General features: G+C 41.9%; 4 protein-coding genes across 4 annotated transcripts in view; all 4 read right to left on the bottom strand.

Moving 5' to 3' along the window:
- Positions 1-1,089: 1,089 nt before the first annotated feature.
- LOC105383291 (spondin-1) lies at positions 1,090-5,447 on the bottom strand. Its single transcript, XM_048624572.1, has 10 exons — positions 5,216-5,447; positions 4,807-5,018; positions 4,377-4,571; positions 3,906-4,112; positions 3,396-3,650; positions 3,016-3,196; positions 2,753-2,834; positions 2,378-2,546; positions 1,456-1,552; positions 1,090-1,244 (listed from the first exon to the last, which is right to left on the bottom strand). Exons 1-10 carry the CDS (start codon positions 5,394-5,396, stop codon positions 1,207-1,209), a joined length of 1,617 nt encoding a protein of 538 aa, XP_048480529.1. The 5' UTR covers positions 5,397-5,447; the 3' UTR covers positions 1,090-1,206.
- A 3,586-nt stretch (positions 5,448-9,033) lies between these two features.
- Positions 9,034-12,727, bottom strand: LOC105383290 (spondin-1-like). Its single transcript, XM_048624571.1, has 10 exons — positions 12,432-12,727; positions 12,065-12,276; positions 11,637-11,828; positions 11,343-11,549; positions 10,826-11,083; positions 10,552-10,720; positions 10,239-10,347; positions 9,655-9,826; positions 9,273-9,381; positions 9,034-9,171 (listed from the first exon to the last, which is right to left on the bottom strand). The coding sequence occupies exons 1-10, from the start codon at positions 12,619-12,621 to the stop codon at positions 9,092-9,094; spliced, it is 1,698 nt and encodes a 565-aa protein (XP_048480528.1). The 5' UTR covers positions 12,622-12,727; the 3' UTR covers positions 9,034-9,091.
- Positions 12,728-12,856: 129 nt separating this feature from the next.
- Positions 12,857-19,757, bottom strand: part of LOC105383288 — a 57,916-nt gene continuing 51,015 nt past the window's right edge. The window contains exons 5-8 of the mRNA XM_048624573.1: positions 17,442-17,575; positions 16,788-16,991; positions 15,522-15,732; positions 12,857-14,198 (exon numbers count right to left, since the gene is read on the bottom strand). Coding sequence (XP_048480530.1) covers positions 14,053-14,198; positions 15,522-15,732; positions 16,788-16,991; positions 17,442-17,575 — 695 coding nt within the window. The 3' untranslated portion in view covers positions 12,857-14,052. The remainder of the gene's footprint in view (positions 14,199-15,521; positions 15,733-16,787; positions 16,992-17,441; positions 17,576-19,757) is intronic.
- LOC105383260 (brachyurin) lies at positions 18,213-19,179 on the bottom strand. Its single transcript, XM_011553290.3, has one exon. The coding sequence runs from the start codon at positions 19,148-19,150 to the stop codon at positions 18,281-18,283; it is 870 nt and encodes a 289-aa protein (XP_011551592.3). The 5' UTR covers positions 19,151-19,179; the 3' UTR covers positions 18,213-18,280.

Genomic DNA, 19,757 nt, shown 5'->3' with positions numbered 1-19,757 from the left:
ATATTATTTTTACAATTAGGTAAGTTAAATTTAATCTAAATGTTATCAAAGTAGGTAATAAGTAGGTAGGTACACTAGGAAAAACGTAACGTGACCGCACGTTGGTCGGTAGAAGGAACTTTTTAGGGTCCCGTGGAGGTGCGGGAGTAATCTAAATCTTTTGTAAACGTGACTATGCCAATAGGTACCTAACTACTATAGGTAGAGCAAGTAGTTACTATACCATAGAATAACGAGTACTAGTACTAGTGTAGTACTACTGTACCTGTACCTACTTGTTATTCTATGGTACTACTAAGGGCGGATTCGGCCAACGTCGAGTAACTTTTTACTCGAGAGCAAAGTACCAGTTACTCGCGAGTAAGCAGATTTTGCATTCTACCAAACCTGAAACCAAGATAAGTAGCTTATCCCAAGAATAAAATGTTATACCGCCAAAATTGACCGTGTAACGAGCTTATCCGAGAGTAATTTTGTAATGGCGGCAGCACATCAGCTGATTAGAAAACCGTCATAATGACATATAAACACATCTGTCAAAACATAAACAAAAGTACGTTAAAAGGCAAAGTCTCAGAATAACAACAGCGAATAAAATATTAAAACATAAACAATTTCATACTTTTATAATCCATTTAAACTAAGTTGGCATGTCATTTCTATTGCATGCTTTGAAAGCGACCGAATGGCGTAGTGGTTAGTGACCTGACTACTGAGCCGATGGTCCCGGGTTCGATTCCCGGCTGGGGCAGATATTTGTTTAAACACAGATATTTGTTCTCGGGTCTTGGATGTGCCCGTAAAATGGCAATAGGCCCGCCCCCTATTACATTGGGACTAACATAACACTCTGGCGAAAAGTGGGTGCAGCAATGCACCTCTGCCTACCCCGCAAGGGAGTACTGTAGTACAAGGCGTGAGTGCGTGTGTGCTTTGAAACGCAGCTAATTTTATTTTAGTTGCATTACAGTTTCGTTCCTCGTTCATTCAATTTAATCATACTTATCCTAGATATTTACTCGCGTATAAATTTTATTCCGGTATAGTTATTCTCGTGTAACGTGATGTTTGGACGAATTCACCCTAAGTCGTTGACATAATAACCGCCATTTGATGGCCATTTGTTCAAGTTACGTGGTTAATAGTGTACACGGTGATGTTTTCAAAATAATGCTTGCTTTATTTAATTAAGTAAGTATTTATTTATTACAACCACTTTTCTCCAGGGGCGAACGGTGGATCGGCTGAAATAGAAATGATAAGAACGTTCAGTTTTTCATGTTCGGTCTGATGAATGACTAATGACCAGTTAACTAGTAGTTAAGTGGTTCTATCCACTTGCCAGTTTTTTAAAAGTCAGGTTCTAGGCCTGGAAGTAGAAACTATTTCCATGGTTCTAGGGTTAAGGATTTAAAATTTTTTGCTTACATTTTTAACTAGGTTTTATATACTTACTCGTGGAGCTTTCATTGCATGGTTCCTCACATTCTTCAGTAGTAATTAGTGGGATATCTAGACACTCTTTTGGTATCTTGAAATTATTTCCAGATCCCTGAAATCATAAGATACTGTTTTTGAGGATTTTACAGGACATTGTTGCGTGAATAAACACTTATATACCATAGGTAACTCAACTAGTCCCTTATGTAGGACATGTAAGGAAGTAGATGAGACGGTTGAACATTTTCTGTTAGCTTGTCCACCTACTACAGAAACAAGATTATCTATTCTTGGACCAACAGAGCGCCTACCTCAGCTATTACAACACCCAGGCCTGCTACTCCAGTTTACCCGGGAGCTAGGCTGGCTGAGCTGAAACCAAGGGGATATGTACAAAGGTTCCACTCGAGAGAGCCACGTACAGGAACTTCACCCCCTATGAGAATAGAATAGAATAGAGGATTTTACAGGTTTACAGCTTGTACTATGATGGTACAGTCTGCTTCTTAAGTAGGTACAGAAGATAGTTAGGTATACACTTTTGTTATGAAATGGATTTACTCTTCCTTGTTAAAGGTAATAAGCGTCCATCTTCGGATCCTTGCATTGTACGCAACAGACGCATCACATTCAGAATTATTTGGACTTATAGAAATTCACACAAGTGCGTTCATTTCGTCGGCATTGCCACGCCGTGTTTCTACACACATTTATGAAGATCCGATAGGTGGGCGCTTTCCTAGGAATACTCACATCATTAGCATACTTCCCGACCGGCACGCCGTCGACCACGTGGTTGCCGAGGCGGCTCCGGTAGCCGCGCAGCACGCCCTCCCGGCACTCGCCCTCGCAGCTCAGCCACTTCTCCCACTGCACCGGGCACTCCGGGTCACCATCCGGGCCTGGCATCATAGGCTCTTCAGTAAGGAATACTCACATCATTAGCATACTTCCCGACCGGCACGCCGTCGACCACGTGGTTGCCGAGGCGGCTCCGGTAGCCGCGCAGCACGCCCTCCCGGCACTCGCCCTCGCAGCTCAGCCACTTCTCCCACTGCACCGGGCATTCAGGGTCACCAGCCCCGTCCGGCATCGAGGGTTCCTCGCTGGAATGGTAGTTGGGGAGGATGATGGTAGACAGTAGGTTGTTTTGTGATGTTGACATAGGTTGAGCATTTTGCCATGTTTTTCGAGTTTTGTCACATGTAAAGCTGTAGTGTTTTTTTATGTGGATAAAGAGTGCTGTAGCTGCAGCTATGTAATTACCTACTAATCTACCTAATTATGTATGAAGGTTTGTATGGTATTTTACCTTGACGTGGTGTACTGCGGCGGCTCAAAGTTGTCTTTATAGTTTGTATAAGTTACATAATCTCTGCTAGTTGAATCTTCTCCTGAAAAATACACAATGTATTACAATTTTCAATATGATGTAGTGTACACTGTACAGGTTAGAAATTGACCGATCGTTTGATACAGAAAATGTTGCTTAGTTTAAGGTTTATTGACCGCCCATCTTCTTATGCTAAGAAGTACATTTCCGCATTGTAAGTAATAAGTATAAAAAACATATACCACCATAACTTGGGACTTCGTTCTCTTCTTCATAATCCTTACATGCGGGATTGCTGTAGGTCTTCAGGAGTTTTATATGGAGTTTGGCAAATGGCTTCTTTTTCTCATCATCCTTCAATGCTTCACGGTTTATGACCGCTAGAGAAATCGGCTTAGGTGGCATTGTTCCCTCATTTGGAGACTAAAAGGTAGAATAATTTCGTATAAGTATAAGTAAAGACTTAAGTAAATTTGGGATGGTTGAATAAATTTTGAAAATTGATAAGAAACATTAGGACAAGTCAAGTTCCAATAAAAGTAATGATGATGATGATGAAAAAAATAGGTACTGAATATGTAAGTTGTAGTTGCACTGCATGTATCTAGTTGTAGGTACTTACTTCAAAATCCATGCCACTGTCCGTGCCCGCATCGATAGGATACAGATTGAGAGTCAAATTCTCGGCCCAGTACTTGGTCTCTATCGAACACAGTTCGAAGTCCGCTACTCCGAGGAACCAATCAGGCGAGGGTATGATGGCTGCCACCATGGACACTCGATGGTGATTGGGTCCAGCTCTGAACACCGCACTGGTCGACATGCTTGGACTGGGTGGCTCTGTCGCTTTTATAATTGTCCTCACTTTGTTGCCCAACTGAAAATGGCAAAGTATGAATAATTTTAGTCAACCTTTTCTATCCGATTGATGCAATCAAAGCATGCATTTGAAGTACATAGGTTCCTACCTGACTAAGTTCTTTAATTTATAAATAAGTTCATACCTACTTATTTCCAACTAATTCAACTTGCCTTACCTACACCCCAGAGTGACCAAAGCCGTATCCCATAAGTCGAAAACAAAAGACGATCGACGAAGCTTTAACCACAAATACTTTTTCACCGTCCCTACCTCTTGCTGCACCTCCTGCTCCAGCTGCGTAGTGTTCCCCTGCTCAGCGAGCATCTTGAGCCCCTCGGTGGCCATCTTGTTGAGCTTGTAGAGACAGAAGCCGTTGCCGTGAGACGCGCCCACGATGTCGCTGAAGCGCGCCACGCCGGGCGTCTTCGGGAACATGAACTCGTGCGTGTTGAATGACCATGTGCCTTCGAAGGTTAGCTGTGAGCAAGGGAGATAGAGGTATACCTAGAGTATGTGAGCTGAAGAATGAATGTTGCAGCTGTTGAATGAAAGCTGTTAGAAGAAGCTGCTAATTGATTGCTCGAGTGCAGACCGAGTTCATCATCCGGGACGAGAAGAGGTACAATGTATAATATCATCTAAATTTTAGCGGAAGATTCTAGAACGGCTACAAGTAAAATAGGGGAAGGAAGGGAAATTGGTACCTGCTGATACTTCTTTTTATTAATCAAAAGTAGGTACCTGAAACTTAGCATCTTCACACACATTACAGTTGTCATCATTTATGATAGGTGGCATGTCAGCTGCCTTGCGGCGATCCTCACAAACCCTTTTGGAGAGTGGGCCATCATAGTCATACCAAACGTCGTATTTGACTGCCACTAGAGCGTAGATCGTCACACACTTGTTGTCCTTTGGAGGTGCTCTCCAGGATGCCTGAATTAAAGAAATTGCTAGTTACATATTATATTATCGTTTGATGAGAAAACTTCGGTCCATGAAAACATTATGGAAACAGGCAACGTTTGGTTCGGCCGAGATAAAAATACCTGATAATACCTAATTGTCATCTTAACACAGGTCGGATATAGGGAGTTGGTTTATTGCTGTTAGTTCTTTGGTTGGTTAGTTCTGTCAATTACCCATGTACAAATTTGAAAGGTATTCTTACCTCCACATGATACTTAGGGTTGATATTCGCTTGTATGACGGTGTTATTACAGTTGGGGCTGATCATGCCCTCATCGGAGTAGCGGGACGGGAATATCCGCCCTGGGTGCAGGTGCAGCGGTCTGCCATTCTTTCCATTCAATATCTCATCTTCCCTAGCCGATATTGTGAATGCAATGAATGTTGATATGTTGTCTCGAGAATACAATGTTACTGGAATGGAAGATAGTAAAACGATTTCTTATTATGTATCAGATTTAACGGTACGATATTTTTATAGTAATTCGATATTCGAATGAAGCGATTTGACTTGTATCGATGCACCAATCTATCGATTCGAATCGAGGCATCACTTGTCAATTTCAAAGTAGGTAGGTACGTTTAGAAAGTAAAAATAAAACATTACTTACTAGGATATTCCTTATCGGGTATGTATTCATTTTCGAGTCCGCTAATCTTCAGCGCAAACCTGTTGTCTGAAGGCAGAGGGTATGTTTTCGCCCCCAACGGTCTTCGATCACATTCTATCTTCTCATCTAGTTTGGCACACACTTCAGTAGCAATTATGAAAAAAAGCGTATATTTAAACATATTTTTGATTTACTTCGGGGATTATCCGTATAAGCCACGTTCATTACAAACAATTTGTAAGTGTCAAGTGAGCCAAGAACAGTCTTAATTAACAAAGGCGACACTGTTATTAATTTTAATTAATGTAAGTGCTAGACTCTTTAGTTTAGAGCTTTTATGTTACTTCGATAGGTCCGAAGGTTACTTTTGGGGATTTCACTTGGAAATCATAACTAAAATAGTTGGTAAATAATAAATATATCGTCGCAGTCGTAGAACAACGACGGATCTGCAAAACAGCAACTTTACAGGAGAGCCAGTTAAAGTTTAAAAAAAGCGTTTTGTTCGATAAAATGAAAACGGCTGAAGCAATTCATTTGAAATTTGGTCACATTATAATACGAATGGACTTTTGCAATATAGCTTGTATAATTAGTCTGTAATAAGTCTAGGTTTGCTGAAAAATCAGATAGGTCATTGTTCTATGTATCCTACTATGTCGCATTATATGATACGTCGTTTTTTTACGGACTTTTATTGCATATCTAATGGCGTATTATACTTTTCGTCGTTGTTTTAGGGAATATATGCAAAAATTCAAAGACGGATCTTTAAATAACCTATTTAGGAGGGTGCTGATTGCGCTATATTATTTTTGTTTTAGGTCCTATTTTTTTTATAAAATACAATTATTTTATAAAATGTTTTTGAAGACCCCATTGTGCCCCAGCATCAGTTAATAATCATCCAATGCTAAACATAGGCCTCTCCCAAGGAGCGCCACAACACTCGCTTCTCGGCCTTCCTCATCCAGGCACTACTGGCTACCAGCCTACGGTTGTCCTTGTTTGTGACTCGAGAATTCGTCGACACCAACGGTTATCGGTTCTTCGGCAGATGTAGCCAGCCTGCCACTTCAGCTTGCACATTTTGACAGCTATGTCGGTAACCTTAGTCCTCTGACGGATACCCTCATTTCTGATACGATCCATCAGAGAAACCCCAAGCATAGCACGCTGAGCGACTTTAAATCGGTGGACCAGTACTACCGTCAGTGCCCAACTATCTGCCCCATACGTCATCACTAGCAAGATGCACTGGTTGAAGAAGACTTTTGTCTTCAGGCTCTGATGATAAAAGTCTTCTTCTCTGATCAGGGATGGCCGAGGAGAATATATGACGGGGTTTCCCAACTCAATTGTGACCCACTGCTGGGCAAAGGTCTCTTCCTGGGTCTTCCAGCTATTCCTGTCCATGGACTCCTCATTCCAGTTCCTACTAAACACGTCTAGGTCATCCCGCCATCTTCTTCTGGGTCTGCCCCTGTGCCGGCGGCCGTTATCGGCTACCCACTTGGTGGCATTTTTACCCTACCTATCCGGCTGCATACGACAGACGTGCGCCGCCCAGCCTCACTTCAGTTTGGCGGTCTTAGCACCACGACGAAGGACGCTATCTCGCCCAAATAAATTACTCATTGACATTTCCAGCCTATCTAGCTCAACCCTACGTTTCATGCTGTTGGTCATGTCTGTTGTCTTCGAACGGTTTATCTTTAGTCCAACTTCAGGCTTGTCGTGGATAGCTCTCGCAACATTTGTTGGAGCTCGGGCGTTGAGTGGGAGAATAGGGCAATATCGTCCGCAAAACCGAGGTTTGACTATTTTTTACTTCCGACATTGATGTCCTTGTCCTCCCAGGACTGTGTCAACTTCTTGAAGACCTTTTTGAGGAATATTGTAAAGCGTGTACAGCGTGGGTCGCGTACACGTTAATTTTTTATTTTAATTTCACGTTAGCTGAGCTGTTTATGTAGATAGTACCAACGAGTTCGACGATGTAGGTTGGATGAATTTTGCGGTGTTAAGGGTGGAAAGTATTGCTTGGTGGTAGATACTGTCGAAACCTCTGGTATAGTCAATAAATGCAAGGTAAAGTGGTGTGTTAAGCTCAATGAACTTTTCAATAATCTGATTGAGCGTGTATATATATGGTTCGCGGTAGAATAACTAGGTCGGAAACTGGCTTGTTCTGGTGGTTTATGTTAGTTCAGCAGAGAACGGATGGGATTGTGAACTCAAACTCAACTCAAACTCAAAATTTTTTATTCATCGTACAAATATAAAATTTTCTGATGAACGTCAATTTTTACAAATTACTCTCCGTTCGGATAAGGGGGGGCTCTTTCTGTCTAAGGAGAAGAACGGAGGCAAGAAACTCCTGAGCCATCTTTTCAAAAAAAGACTTAAAACTAGTTGGTATACAATACATATAAGCTTAATAATTATTATTATAATAATATGAGCAGAGCTAACTACTTATCACAGCCATGCATTAACGTCCTCTAAGTAATCATCAATTTTATAATAAGCTTTTTTACTGAGTTTCTCTTTAATGTAACACTTAAACTTATTCTCTGGCATTTGAGCAACTTCTGCTGGAAGCTTATTATAAAATCTAATACAGTACCTAATACTGAATTATTTATACAATGTAATTATGTACACATGTCATGTGTGATGTCAAGCTAACGGGTCTATAGTTTCCGAGGTAGGATTTCTCACCCTTTTTATGGAGAAGTCAGTATAATGTGAGAATTAAAGAATTTACGGGGATTTTTTCCTGAAATTAATACATGAATAAAGTGGGCTCACCCCTGGTAATACAGTAATTTAATGTTTGATGTGAATTCTACGACTGACTTGGTTTGTATGTTTGGTAACTCATGCGAATGGCCGGAAAAACATAATTCCAAACCTACCCGCATGGTACCGTGCTCCCATCGTCACCTGCCTCTGGCGGTAGAGGTGATGAACAAAAAAAGTACTTACATAATTTTACATTGTTTTTTTAGCACATAGTTTTAAAAACATAATAAATTATCAAAAATATACTGAAAAATCATAAATTTATTTATTTTCCATTGAAAATCCTAAAATAATCCCAAAGAATAACGACGGTTATCTACACACGTCTACCACTTATCCATAAAACAATGACGGTTTAAACAAAACACCAATAGTTAGGTCATAGAACATAGTCGCATTTGAAATACCGTCACTAAATTTAACACACAAACAATATTGCTTTTTTAAAACACCGTAACTAATAATAACTAACTTCTCAATGATTTTAGCGAAAACTAGAGTTTTTATTTTATTAAACCAAAGTCACAAGAATAACGACGGATTTAAGAGACCGTCTTTGTTCTATGGGAGAAGTATAAAAAAAATATTTACTTGGAAAACAGAACTTTTTAAATAATAATTATAGCAAAAAAACATTTTAAGTACTCATTACGTGTTCCATGTGCTCCTACATAGAACACTGACAGAACAAACAAACCGTCGCGCGGGAGCGGGTCGCGGGGGGTGAGGGTCACCGCAGAACATCGACGGGACGTCAAAAGCGTCCATGTACTACGCGAAAAATTCAAAACCGTCAGTGTTCGACTCTGTATTTCACTTATTATAAAAGATTTAAAAAAAAACTTTTGTTGTATTGGTAAATAATGAAATTTTAAAGACGAATCTGCAATAATCCGAAAATCGAAAAAAAACAGATCCGTCACTGTTCTACGACTGCGACGATATAGGTAAATTATTTCATGACATAATTTAAACAAATACTTATATGTAAGTGATACTTTAATAATAAACAATATTTCGGTGATGATAAATGAATTAGGATCTATGAATACTAAGTTGTAATCGATATTAAATTTGATCTCCGATTGGGGAATCTCGTTTCTTGGAGTTCCAGGGATTTCCGGGTATTATTGGTAACCGACGCGATGCTGAAATGTTAAAATCGGTTTAATAATCTTTGCGCATACTACGGCTTTTCAATAAATCATTATAGGTATTATATTTAAATAAAAATACGCTTGTTAATTACCTAAAATGTCTTTCTTTTCAGAGCAATCATCTTCGCACTCTTCTCTTTCAAAAACCTCGTAGGCCTCCTTACAAGCTTCCGGCACCTCTTTCTTAGAAGCCCATTTTACCTAGAAAAACAAGAGGTAGAGTATTTGCATCTTTTCATTACAATGATTAAAGGTAGTAAGTATTCATAGGGAGAGAAGGAAATTGGATTATCAGTAAAGTATCTAAATACTACTTATGGGTAAAGTAAAACTGGCAAATTAATAAAATAGTGGAAAATGTCTACTAGTATTTTATGAAAATAGTAAACCCTGGATTTGAACCCGGGACCCTAGCATTTAGAACCAGCGCACTGACACTAGTTTGATACTGAATCATTTTTAGCTTGTCTCTACCTCGGGGTCAAACTTTTCGACGGGCACCCCATCAACCAGGTGGTAGCGCTCCCGCCAGCGGTACCCGCGCACGCGCCCGCGCACGCAGCGCCCCTCGCACGCGCTCCACTCCTGCCACTGAGAGATCGGGCACTCCTCGTCCGCTTCTGGGTCTTGTTCAATAGGAGCTTCGCTGGAGTGGACAATGCTGGTTGGTTTATTACTGGTAAATGCATGTTTGTTGAGTGGTAAATGAAGTAGTATGGCATGAAATAACGTTGAATCTCAAAGCTGGCCGTATATATAGTAGCTTAAAATGATGATCGAAGCCGTACATATTGTTGGGGGGGTTAATAAATTGCATGGGGGGGGGGGGGGGGGGCATATTGAAAGTAGAAAAGGATTAGCGATGTTGTACTTATAATGTGTACCAATGACTGTTTATGAAGTAAACAAATATGAATATGTAGTACCGTAGAAGTGCAGATAATTAAATATGATAAGAGCGCCCATGTAAATACTGCTGATGCTAAAGAAATAGCCCATGACAGACATGCCCAGAACTTTGATGACAATGATCCTGTATTTCTAGAACTAAGTCTCACCGCCCGCTGTCGTCGGGATTGTGATACCTGGAGGGCTCTTCTGGCTCGGGCCCGCTCGGCTGCTCCTCACCCTTGTCTTCCTCTTTACCAACGCCTTCACCCCCATCAGCTACATCATGAAACAAATGCCAACGTCATTTAGTTTCATTAGCTTTTTAGAGGTTCATGTGTATAAAAATTGGATGAGTTTTGACTCTGCCTAGTTTCACCATAGACTGTTTAGGCTTAAGATTCCTTAGAAGGCTTTGATTAGGTATAAAGGTAATGATTAGGTAGTGTCATATGGGATTTCCAAGATTATCGTAATAAATACCTTCGCCTTCAGCGCATTCCTTGTGGTAGGTTCTGATAAGTTTGATCTCAAGTTTGCCGAATGGTTGGAGGTCCTTCATGTCTATTTCATAGAACGGAGAGTTTTTGTCGTAAGAACTCATTTGGACTCTGCTGACTGCGTCTTGTGGGAATGTTGCAATGTTTGCTGACTGTAATACAAATGATTAAGTAAATGCTTTCTAATTAACAACTACAAGGACTTAAATAAATATTATAAACTATTTTAGATTATTTTCTAGATATTTCGTACTTACTTCATAGGAAACTCCACTGTCTGTCCCTGCATCCCAGGGGTACAAGTTCAGTTCTCGTTTTTGAATCCAAGTGTTGTCCTGCTGACAGAGCTCAAACCTGGTGACACCCAGGAACCAGTCGGGGGACGGGTAGATAGACACAGCGGTGGTGATCAGATGGTTCACTTTATCAGCTCGGAAGAAAGAGTATGTTGTGCTTTTCATTTTACGGTAGCTATGGCCCTTCCCTTTTATTACTGTTCTTACGCCGTCTCCAATCTGAAATTAAACTATGGATTTAGTTGTTTATCATTAGGTGCTAATAAACTTTACGATTGTTTAAACCAAAAATAAATGTTCCATCAAACCGTACTTAGAGCATCTTGGGTAGTTTACGAGTCATCGCGCAAAGTATTAAACTTTCGGCGAAATGGCTACACTTCGTAAGTTTACCGGAAACAGGCAATAGCAACGGTTTAAAGGTCATTCAGAAAATAGTTCAGTCATAAAATTTACATTTCTAGCCCGTTACTCGTACCTTTTCCCTAATCTCGGCTTCAAGTTGGGTCGTATTAGCGTGCTCGGCGAGGTCCCTCATCCCGGGGGTGGCGAGGGTGCCGGGAGCCCACAGCACGAAGTCGGCCGAGTGGGACGCTCCCACCAGGTCACTGTAGCGAGGGACCCAGTCGTTCTCAGGGAACTGCGGAGGGTGGGTGTTCCGAGACCATATTCCTGTGAATGATACCTGCAAGGATCATGACTTTTATGCTATAATAAAAATTGATTTTAAAGTAAGTTTCGTTAGATATTTTTCTAGAATCCCCTTTCTTACCTCATATTTGGCCTCATCACAGACAGAGCACTCATAGTTGAGTTGTGGCGTGACGTCATCAGGCTGCTGGACATCCTCGCAGATCCTCGCAGTCAGAGGGCCGCCGTCCTCGTACCAGACATTCTCATTCTCCGCCACCATGGCTCGTAGCGTCACACATCCACTGTTTGATGGTGGAGCTTGCCAGTACACCTTGAAATGACAATACCAAATGGACACTGGATTGGATTTCAGGAAATCGTACGTCATCAGGGTACGTCAATCTATGAAGCTGATTAAATTAACGAACTAGCATGACTTAGAGCAAAGCAAGATTTCAGACATACTTAACAGGATTTCAGGGCAAAGATTAGTAAGTAACGATGGTCAACACCAAACCAATGGTAGCTCAAGATGTTAAGTATACCAGATAAAAATGCGTTATTTACCTCTACAGCTTCCTTGAATCCGCTGTTTGCTTGTTCCACGGAATAAGGACAGCGATCACTAAACTTAGCCTCCAGAGGATCCTGAGGCCTCAGCTCTCCCGGATCTTGGGATATGAGTCGACGGGGGTTCCTTTCATCGGGCTTTAAATCTCCTTCAGCAGATATCACGAAGAGGGTGAACCGCGATTCACCATCCGTCTCTGATAGCTTCACTGGAAATTCAATGGACCTCTTCATAACAATGAAAATGATGGATATTGGAAGAAGAGCTTATCAATTTAATTTTCCTTAGCCATCGTAGACACTTCTCTCTTCGCTGATAATGTTATCACAACAGTCTTTCTCTACAAAATTTATTCATGCTTACCTCTATATAGTTGTTCAGGAATGTAAGAGTCTTTGATACCCACTACAGTCAGTTCAAACCGCCCATCTGGGGGAGTGGCTTGCATGGTGGAGCCATAAGGCCTTCTGTCACAACGAAAACTATGCACTGCCTCACTAATAATGAGCACTACAAATGTTTTGACAAACCACATAGACTTATGAAAATTCATTGTAAACTATATTTGAATCTTCACAATGCAACTTCTAGAAGATGAGTGTGTTCGTTTCAAAGCTAAGGACTGTGTAATGAGACGGTGTTACCCTTGTATAGATTGTTTCCTCGCCTTCAGCTACTTAAGTAATTGGTAGATGACCTAGTCGACTCATCTGTCTAGGCTGGATTAAATTTCATCCTTATTGGTACCTAGGTACTTAATATAAGTAGGTATATGAATGAAATAGCGGATAGGGAGAAAAAGGTCTGTTTATTATATAGGTTGTTTTACTATAAACATTGAAGATGTATAACGGAGGACTTAAGTCTTATATTCTTAAAGACTATCACAATTAAATTGATATGTTTCAGTTAAGCGTTAGGTACTGTTGATAGCATTCTTAGTAGCTGGAAGAATTGCACTAAGTTTATATTTCTAGAATAAACTCCAATATGATGATCATATATTAGTTGCTAGTAATATTTTTCTTTACACTACTAGGTTTAGTTCTGAATTTGATAAAATGACTATATCTTTTCAATAAAATCTTTTAGTAGGTATTTATAAGTTACTTTTAAAATTTAAAGTAGAATGTAACGTGAGTAAATAATCTTTAAACAATGTAATTTGTACATAATATCTAAATCACCGAAACTCTGTAACTAAGTAGCTCTTAAGATGTACTTAATTCAGGAATTTTGGGTTTAAAACAATCTGAAACGCCCTGAAATCATTACACATTCGGCAGTCTCTAATTTTTTTTGCTAAATGTTAAGATTATATTGATGAGAAGGAAGTAGTGGTGTTACTTAAATGTTGTCGTTGTTAAATTCTTTAACTATAATATTAATATAAACAAGTCGGTTTTCTCATCTTAGCAACAATTATATTTACTTGATCCCAAATAAAGAAGGAACACTTATATACTCGTATATTATTTACAAAATGCCGATAGAACTAATACTTAATTTACTTTAGTAAATACATTAACCTAATGATATGTATTATAGTAGGTCGGGCTGACGGCACAGTGATATGTATCGTTTTGTAGATTCCAATTTCTAACATTATTCTAGGCACTAAGATGGTATAATTTTATTAAGATACCTAGGTAGATTTATGTAGAATCGCTTATAAAAAGATTTAACTTAGGAAAAAAGCTTTCCGTTTATGAACATCGCGCTTATGAATACAATACATACATTTTTAACAGTTTTAATGGCGAATATCTACAATGCAATGTCCCACGAGTAAAGACGTTATTAATTTATCAATATTAATTGTTAACAAGCATTTAAAATTTAAACCAAAAAGTCGAACAACGCGATGTCCTTACATCTAAACTTAACACTAGAAGCGATATTACTTAGTCATATTAGTCGAGTGAACGCATAATTTTATTTTTATCACAGCCCGTTTTATTTGTTAGTAACAGTAGTCGCGGTGTCAGGCAACATGGTGGAACATGACGTGCAGGATGCAGGGGACCAGGATCGAGGGTACCAGGCGCCCAGAGTCAGAGGAGCTGCTGGGTTCTGCTGCCGTCAGGTTGGCAGCCGGCTGCGAAAACGTCGACGGCGAGATCACGTCCACTGCAAACAGAAAATGAACTTTACATCCAATGCACACGTATCTCTTTCAGATGTTTTCTCAGTGGGATTGGATTCGGGATGCTATGAATGGTTTCTTATCTGCGAGCGCTTTTCATACGCAAGTCGGGTGCATTACGAAGCGCTTATTTTGATTCGGGTCACTGGGTCGGATTTAAATGTGCAGCGTCATTTCCCGAAAATATTGTCTTACCTACCTTGTAATCTTAAATGTGTCAATTTTAAATTTTTGGCAAAAAAAGTCATCTTATAAAATTATACATAAGTTGCTCGAAAGTCTCAAGTCTCAATAAAGTACATATCAGTATCGTTTTGCCTGAAGCGATGAACCACTATAACTACAAGTTGTTCGTCTAACAATAATAATCACCAGGCTAAAAGTCTAAGGTAGTGGGTCTAACGGCAAGGCGTTCCACATCCACTTTCAATATTGGTCATCGTTGCAGCGGCAGGGTGTTCCACGCTTGCCTGAACTTGACTGTTCGTGGTCTCAAATCTAGTACTCGTTTTACTATCCTACTGCTTCAGCCAGCAAACATCACCAAACACTCACCAATGACAGTATCATTCCGCACATCAGCGAACTTGTCATCGATATTCCTGAACTCAGGTATCGTGCTGACGCAGACGATCTCCTGCCTCCCGCTGGCCACCAGCTGCAGTTCCGACACCGTGATGTACAGGTCCCGGCGGCCCGGCTTGCGACTACCACATGCCAGTGACTCTCATCATCATCAACCTGCAATGTTTACTACACAAGGAGCGCCGCAACGTTTGTTTCTCATCCAGCCACTACCTACCGGCTACCTGTCTACTGTCTTTGTTGCAGCGGAAGGGTGTCCCACGCTTGCTTGTATTTGCCTATTTGTGGTCTCCACTCCAGAACTTCTTTTACTACCCTAATACTTCTTCAGTCGAAAAACTATAACAGCACTTACCAATGACAGTATCATTCCGCACATCAGCAAATTTATCGTCGATATTCCTGAACTCAGGTATCGTGCTGACGCAGACGATCTCCTGCCTCCCGCTGGCCACGAGCTGCAGCTCCGACACCGTGATGTACAGGTCCCGGCGGCCCGGCTTGCGGCTGCCACATGCCAGTGACTCTCATATCATCAGCCTGTAATGCTTACTACACAAGGAGCGCCGCAGCGTTTGTTTCTCATCCAGCCACTACCAGCTTCTTGACTACGATCACCGTTGGAGTGGAGGGCGTCCCACGGTCGTGTTCTCTACTCCAGAACTCGTTTCACTACCCTACTGCTTCAATCAACAAACTATAACAGTACCAACACTACTCACCAATGACAGTGTCATTCCGCACATCAGCGAACTTGTCATCGATGTTCCTGAACTCAGGTATGGTGCTGACGCAGACGATCTCCTGCCTCCCGCTGGCCACGAGCTGCAGCTCCGACACCGTGATGTACAGGTCCCGGCGGCCCGGCTTGCGGCTGCGGTGTCGCCCGCCGTGGTCCGAGTGCGTGTGCTGGTTTATGCTCATGTCTGATATCTGGAATTTAGGAGTGGAAATATTGTTAGGTGGACGAGATTTAGGTGATAATTATGATGTTTTAATTTTAATGATATAAGTTAAGGGTCTGCTCTCCTTCGATTTGTCATCCGTACGCGTTTAATGATCCTTAATGATAGCTGGCGGTGGGCCATAACTTTAGCTGAGCTGAAGCTATGAATACCCTAAATCATAACGCGATGGGAAATAAATATTAAATACAGGGTTTGGAAAGCGTATTTAAACAACATTCGTATCTACATAATGCCAAAGGCCTGTTTCTACAAGATAAAGTTACATACTCGGATTCTGGTTATGTCTACACGTCAGCATCCCCAGTGTGAGTGTTTGTTAGCACTATTTCAAAATTCTTCACTAACTTTTGTAGCAAGTTGCTTGGTATGTATCCACTAATGCAGTGTTGCCATTCATAATATAACGAACAAGTGCACAAACTCCCGAGAGGGGAAACCGGCAGTAATTTAATTCTTAACTTTATACCAGAGGGACATAAATTAAGTTGGATTTCAACCGTGAATAACAAACTAAATACAATTCATGTATAAACGAACTACGTAGTACGCAAAGACAGGAAATTACTTTTATGCAAATTACGTTGCCTTTTTAATTTTACCGGCTGGTATGTGTGTCACAAAGGTTTAGTTTCGGAGTTTTAAAAGTCTATAAAAAAGGTTTATTTGTAAATATAATACACTGGTATAGTTTGTATAATTCCGTGTCTGTGTCAGTACACTGTCCATAATACATAGGTGTATCACCTAGGCGCTATTTTGAGTTCCGAATTCAGAAAAAAAGTGAGTGCTATTTTAAATCTCAGATGCTCAGTTCTGAAAACCTAAAATTGTAACATGCCTGAACGTTCCTGAATCATTGTTTTAATTTTTGTTCTTGGACTCTTGCTGTGAGCATGTGACAAGCTATCATAAGCATGCTGCGCCATAGCGTGACGGGACATATCGACTCTATGATAGAGCTCTATCAACCAATCACTTCTAAGAACTAGTACCTACATAATTTTATTGTATCGTAATCACCTGGTGTTCCCTCAAGCTGCACCCCGGCAGGCGCGTGGCAATGAACGAGGCGTGAGACAACGCAGGCAGCGAGGCGGGCGAGGGGGCGGCCACACCGGGGGCGGCAAGACCTGGGTCGGGGGCGGCAACGTGGAGCCCGCGCCGCGCGCTGCGCTCACTCAGCGGCACGCGGAACTTGTGTGTATGCGCCTTTACCTCGTCCATCTGGGAATCGGGATAGTAATAATCAGGGAATTGCGCATATTTTACATATTTATACAGGGTGTTGCAAAAAGGGTATACTAAGCCGAAACCTACATGTGCAGCATATGTTATATCTTAAGCCCGAAAATGAAATAAGAATGTCAAATTCGCGAAACATGCTGCACATGTAGGTTTCGGCTTAGTATAGCCTTTTTGCAACACAATGTATACGGTCAAGAACTGGTAGCCGTTGCAAACGACTTCCTGGCAATATAGTAGTGTGGGTCGCCCTCGGTCTGGCTGCTGAGCAGTCAGATAGAGCTGATAATAGAGTAGCGGTAATAATGATGACGTGTACCTTTTCTCAATTCCATCATCATGGGCATAAACCAAAAATGATTGCTCCAATTATCTTCGTTGAATGTTACACTACATTCCGCGGTCTCCACTACCTCGCCAGTCCACACATACCTTCTCCCCATTGATGAACCAGGTGACGTGCGGCGCGGGCAGCGCGGGCGCGGTGGTGCAGTTGGCGCGCAGCACCTCGCCCGAGCTTAGTGAGCGCGTCGGGAAGTCGATGCGAGGGTTGTGCTTCTGGGGGTCTGCGGGAGGAAGCGAGGTGTTAAAAGAGCTGATGGTTAGTATGACTGCTTAGGTACATAAATCTCGATATCAGCTTCTGTTGTATTGTGTTAATTAACATCAGTTTAGAAATAGAATAAGTAAATTTTACCTTTTTTAAGATTGTTGAAAGTGTAAACTAAATGAAATGTTGATGACTATAATGATGAGTGGGACTGGGAGCTCTGGTAGCTCAGGCGGGTAAGCGCCCGCTTCTCACCCAAGAGATGCGGGTTCGGATCCCGGCGCTGACATGTACCAGCAATGAGTTCTTTTAACTTAAGTACAATGTATACCACCGCTCTTACGGTGAAGGAAAACATCGTGAGGAAACTAGATTTAGCACATTTAGATATGTGAACCCACCAACCCGCAGTGGACCAGCGTGGTGGGAAATGGTCCAAGCTTAGGTAGGCAGTTTAGACCTTGGGGATATGCACAAAGGTTCCACTCGAGAGAGCCAGGTGCAGGTACTTACACCCCCACAGAGAACAGAACAGAATAGAAATGATGAGTGTTTGAATAACAAAGTATAACAATATTTTACCTAGGTAACCCTACCGCCTGTTATTTATAATAGATAAGACTCTACTAAATGATAAAAGAAAAATTTTAGCATTGAATATAAAACCTTTATTTCATACAAAAAAAAACCACTATAAATGACATCACTCCACAAAAACAAATCACAGTCGCGCTCTAATCCAGGGCAAAAACGCTGGCACACTCGCGAACACGGAGGGGTGTCCGAGCTCGCAGCCGGCCGTGGCCACGAAGGAGCTGACTCCCAGCAGCACGTGCTGCCCCGCCAGCGACACCGCCAGCGGCCCGCCCGAGTCGCCGCGGCAGATGCCCACCCCCCCGGCCCCCGCAGTACACACGTTGGAGTCCAGCACCACCCGCCCGTACGTGCGCCGGCACGCCTCACGAGAGATCACCTGCAGCTGCACCTCACGCACCACCGTGTTGTGTGTGGGGTTGGTGAGGTCCGAGTAGCGCCCGTACCCGACGGCTGTCGCCCACAGCCCGGTTAGATCCAGGTGCAGCATGGCGTCGCTCGGCAGCGTCGCCGGCCGCACCGCCGCGGAGAATGACACGTGCACCGGCAGGTACACCATCGCGATGTCGTTGGCCAGAGTCACCGGCTCGTAGTTCTCGTGAACAGAGACGCTGGAGGTGGGTATCCTGGTTCCGCCGTAGAATAGGTACGGGGAGCCGAGCACGACGGTGAAGCGCCAGGCCTGGAAGCGGCCGTCGTGCCAGCAGTGCGCGGCGGTGAGGACGCGCGAGGAGGTGAGGAGGGTCCCCCCACACGCGGAGGGGGAGGGGCTTCCCCGGATGTCCACCACCAGCCCGGCCAGGTGTGGGTGCGCGTGAAGGGCTGCAACAAACCCGCCCACAATAGGCCGCTGCACCTCCTGGGCTAGAGGCACTATCGACTGCTCATGCTCAAGTATTCTCGCCGCTTCTGGAAACCCCACCCGCTCATGCCAACTGTCTAGTGCTGAACTCAAACCAAGAGTTGAAAGTAACACTAGGAAGTACAAAGAAGCCATTGTGATGGACTAAGGTGAATTAATTTGAATATTCCTTATTTATACATATGGTTGCGGTAATCTTGTGTCATATATATAGTGCTTTATCTGATCGTTAATTATAGGGATCACAGTTATTGGTAGGATTATTTACTCACCTAACTTAATTATATAAACAAAGAATTATCTAAATATTCATTCAACGTAGTAGTCAAATAATATTATGCCTGAACGATGTATATTTATAATGCAGGCCGACGCGGCGGCGAGTTAGATAGTGTTTTATTTGATTTGATTAAAAATCGATTAATAACCATAAACTTTCGTAGATAAATTTATTTATTTACAGACATAATACTTGTATTCTAGAACCACTAGACTAATCTTATCTTACAGGCGACATCAGTATGGAGGGTTTTCCCAGTTCGTTCAGCTACCTCCACAATATGTAGTTCGTATAATTAGTCCGGTATATTATATTGACAGACTGTATGTACCTGTAGGTTCAGACATTATGGTCAAAACAGCGAAATCGAAATGAAAGTTCATTTTGCAATCAGCCAATATTTGTCTGCCGGCCCGGTGCACCAAATTGATGCTATTCATCGCAAACGACATCAAAACCTAA

Source organism: Plutella xylostella, chromosome 12 (assembly GCF_932276165.1).
Source record: "Plutella xylostella chromosome 12, ilPluXylo3.1, whole genome shotgun sequence".
NCBI lineage: Eukaryota > Metazoa > Arthropoda > Insecta > Lepidoptera > Plutellidae > Plutella > Plutella xylostella.
Note: the sequence above shows the minus strand (reverse complement) of the source record. Positions and strands in the feature narration are given on the sequence as shown.

What these genes read in the sequence shown, in the direction of transcription:
- LOC105383260 (XM_011553290.3), bottom strand. Translation starts at nt 19,150, where the DNA reads ATGGCTTCTTTGTACTTCCTAGTGTTACTTTCAACTCTTGGTTTGAGT.
- LOC105383290 (XM_048624571.1), bottom strand. Translation starts at nt 12,621, where the DNA reads ATGAATTTTCATAAGTCTATGTGGTTTGTCAAAACATTTGTAGTGCTC. An exon ending in GATTCAAGGAAGCTGTAGAG is followed by an intron (nt 11,829 to 12,064) that starts GTAAATAACGCA and finishes TGTCATTTCAAG; the next exon opens with GTGTACTGGCAAGCTCCACC. An exon ending in GTGATGAGGCCAAATATGAG is followed by an intron (nt 11,550 to 11,636) that starts GTAAGAAAGGGG and finishes TGATCCTTGCAG; the next exon opens with GTATCATTCACAGGAATATG.
- LOC105383291 (XM_048624572.1), bottom strand. Translation starts at nt 5,396, where the DNA reads ATGTTTAAATATACGCTTTTTTTCATAATTGCTACTGAAGTGTGTGCC. An exon ending in ACAGTGGCATGGATTTTGAA is followed by an intron (nt 3,197 to 3,395) that starts GTAAGTACCTAC and finishes TCTACCTTTTAG; the next exon opens with TCTCCAAATGAGGGAACAAT. An exon ending in CGAAGTCCCAAGTTATGGTG is followed by an intron (nt 2,835 to 3,015) that starts GTATATGTTTTT and finishes TGTATTTTTCAG; the next exon opens with GAGAAGATTCAACTAGCAGA.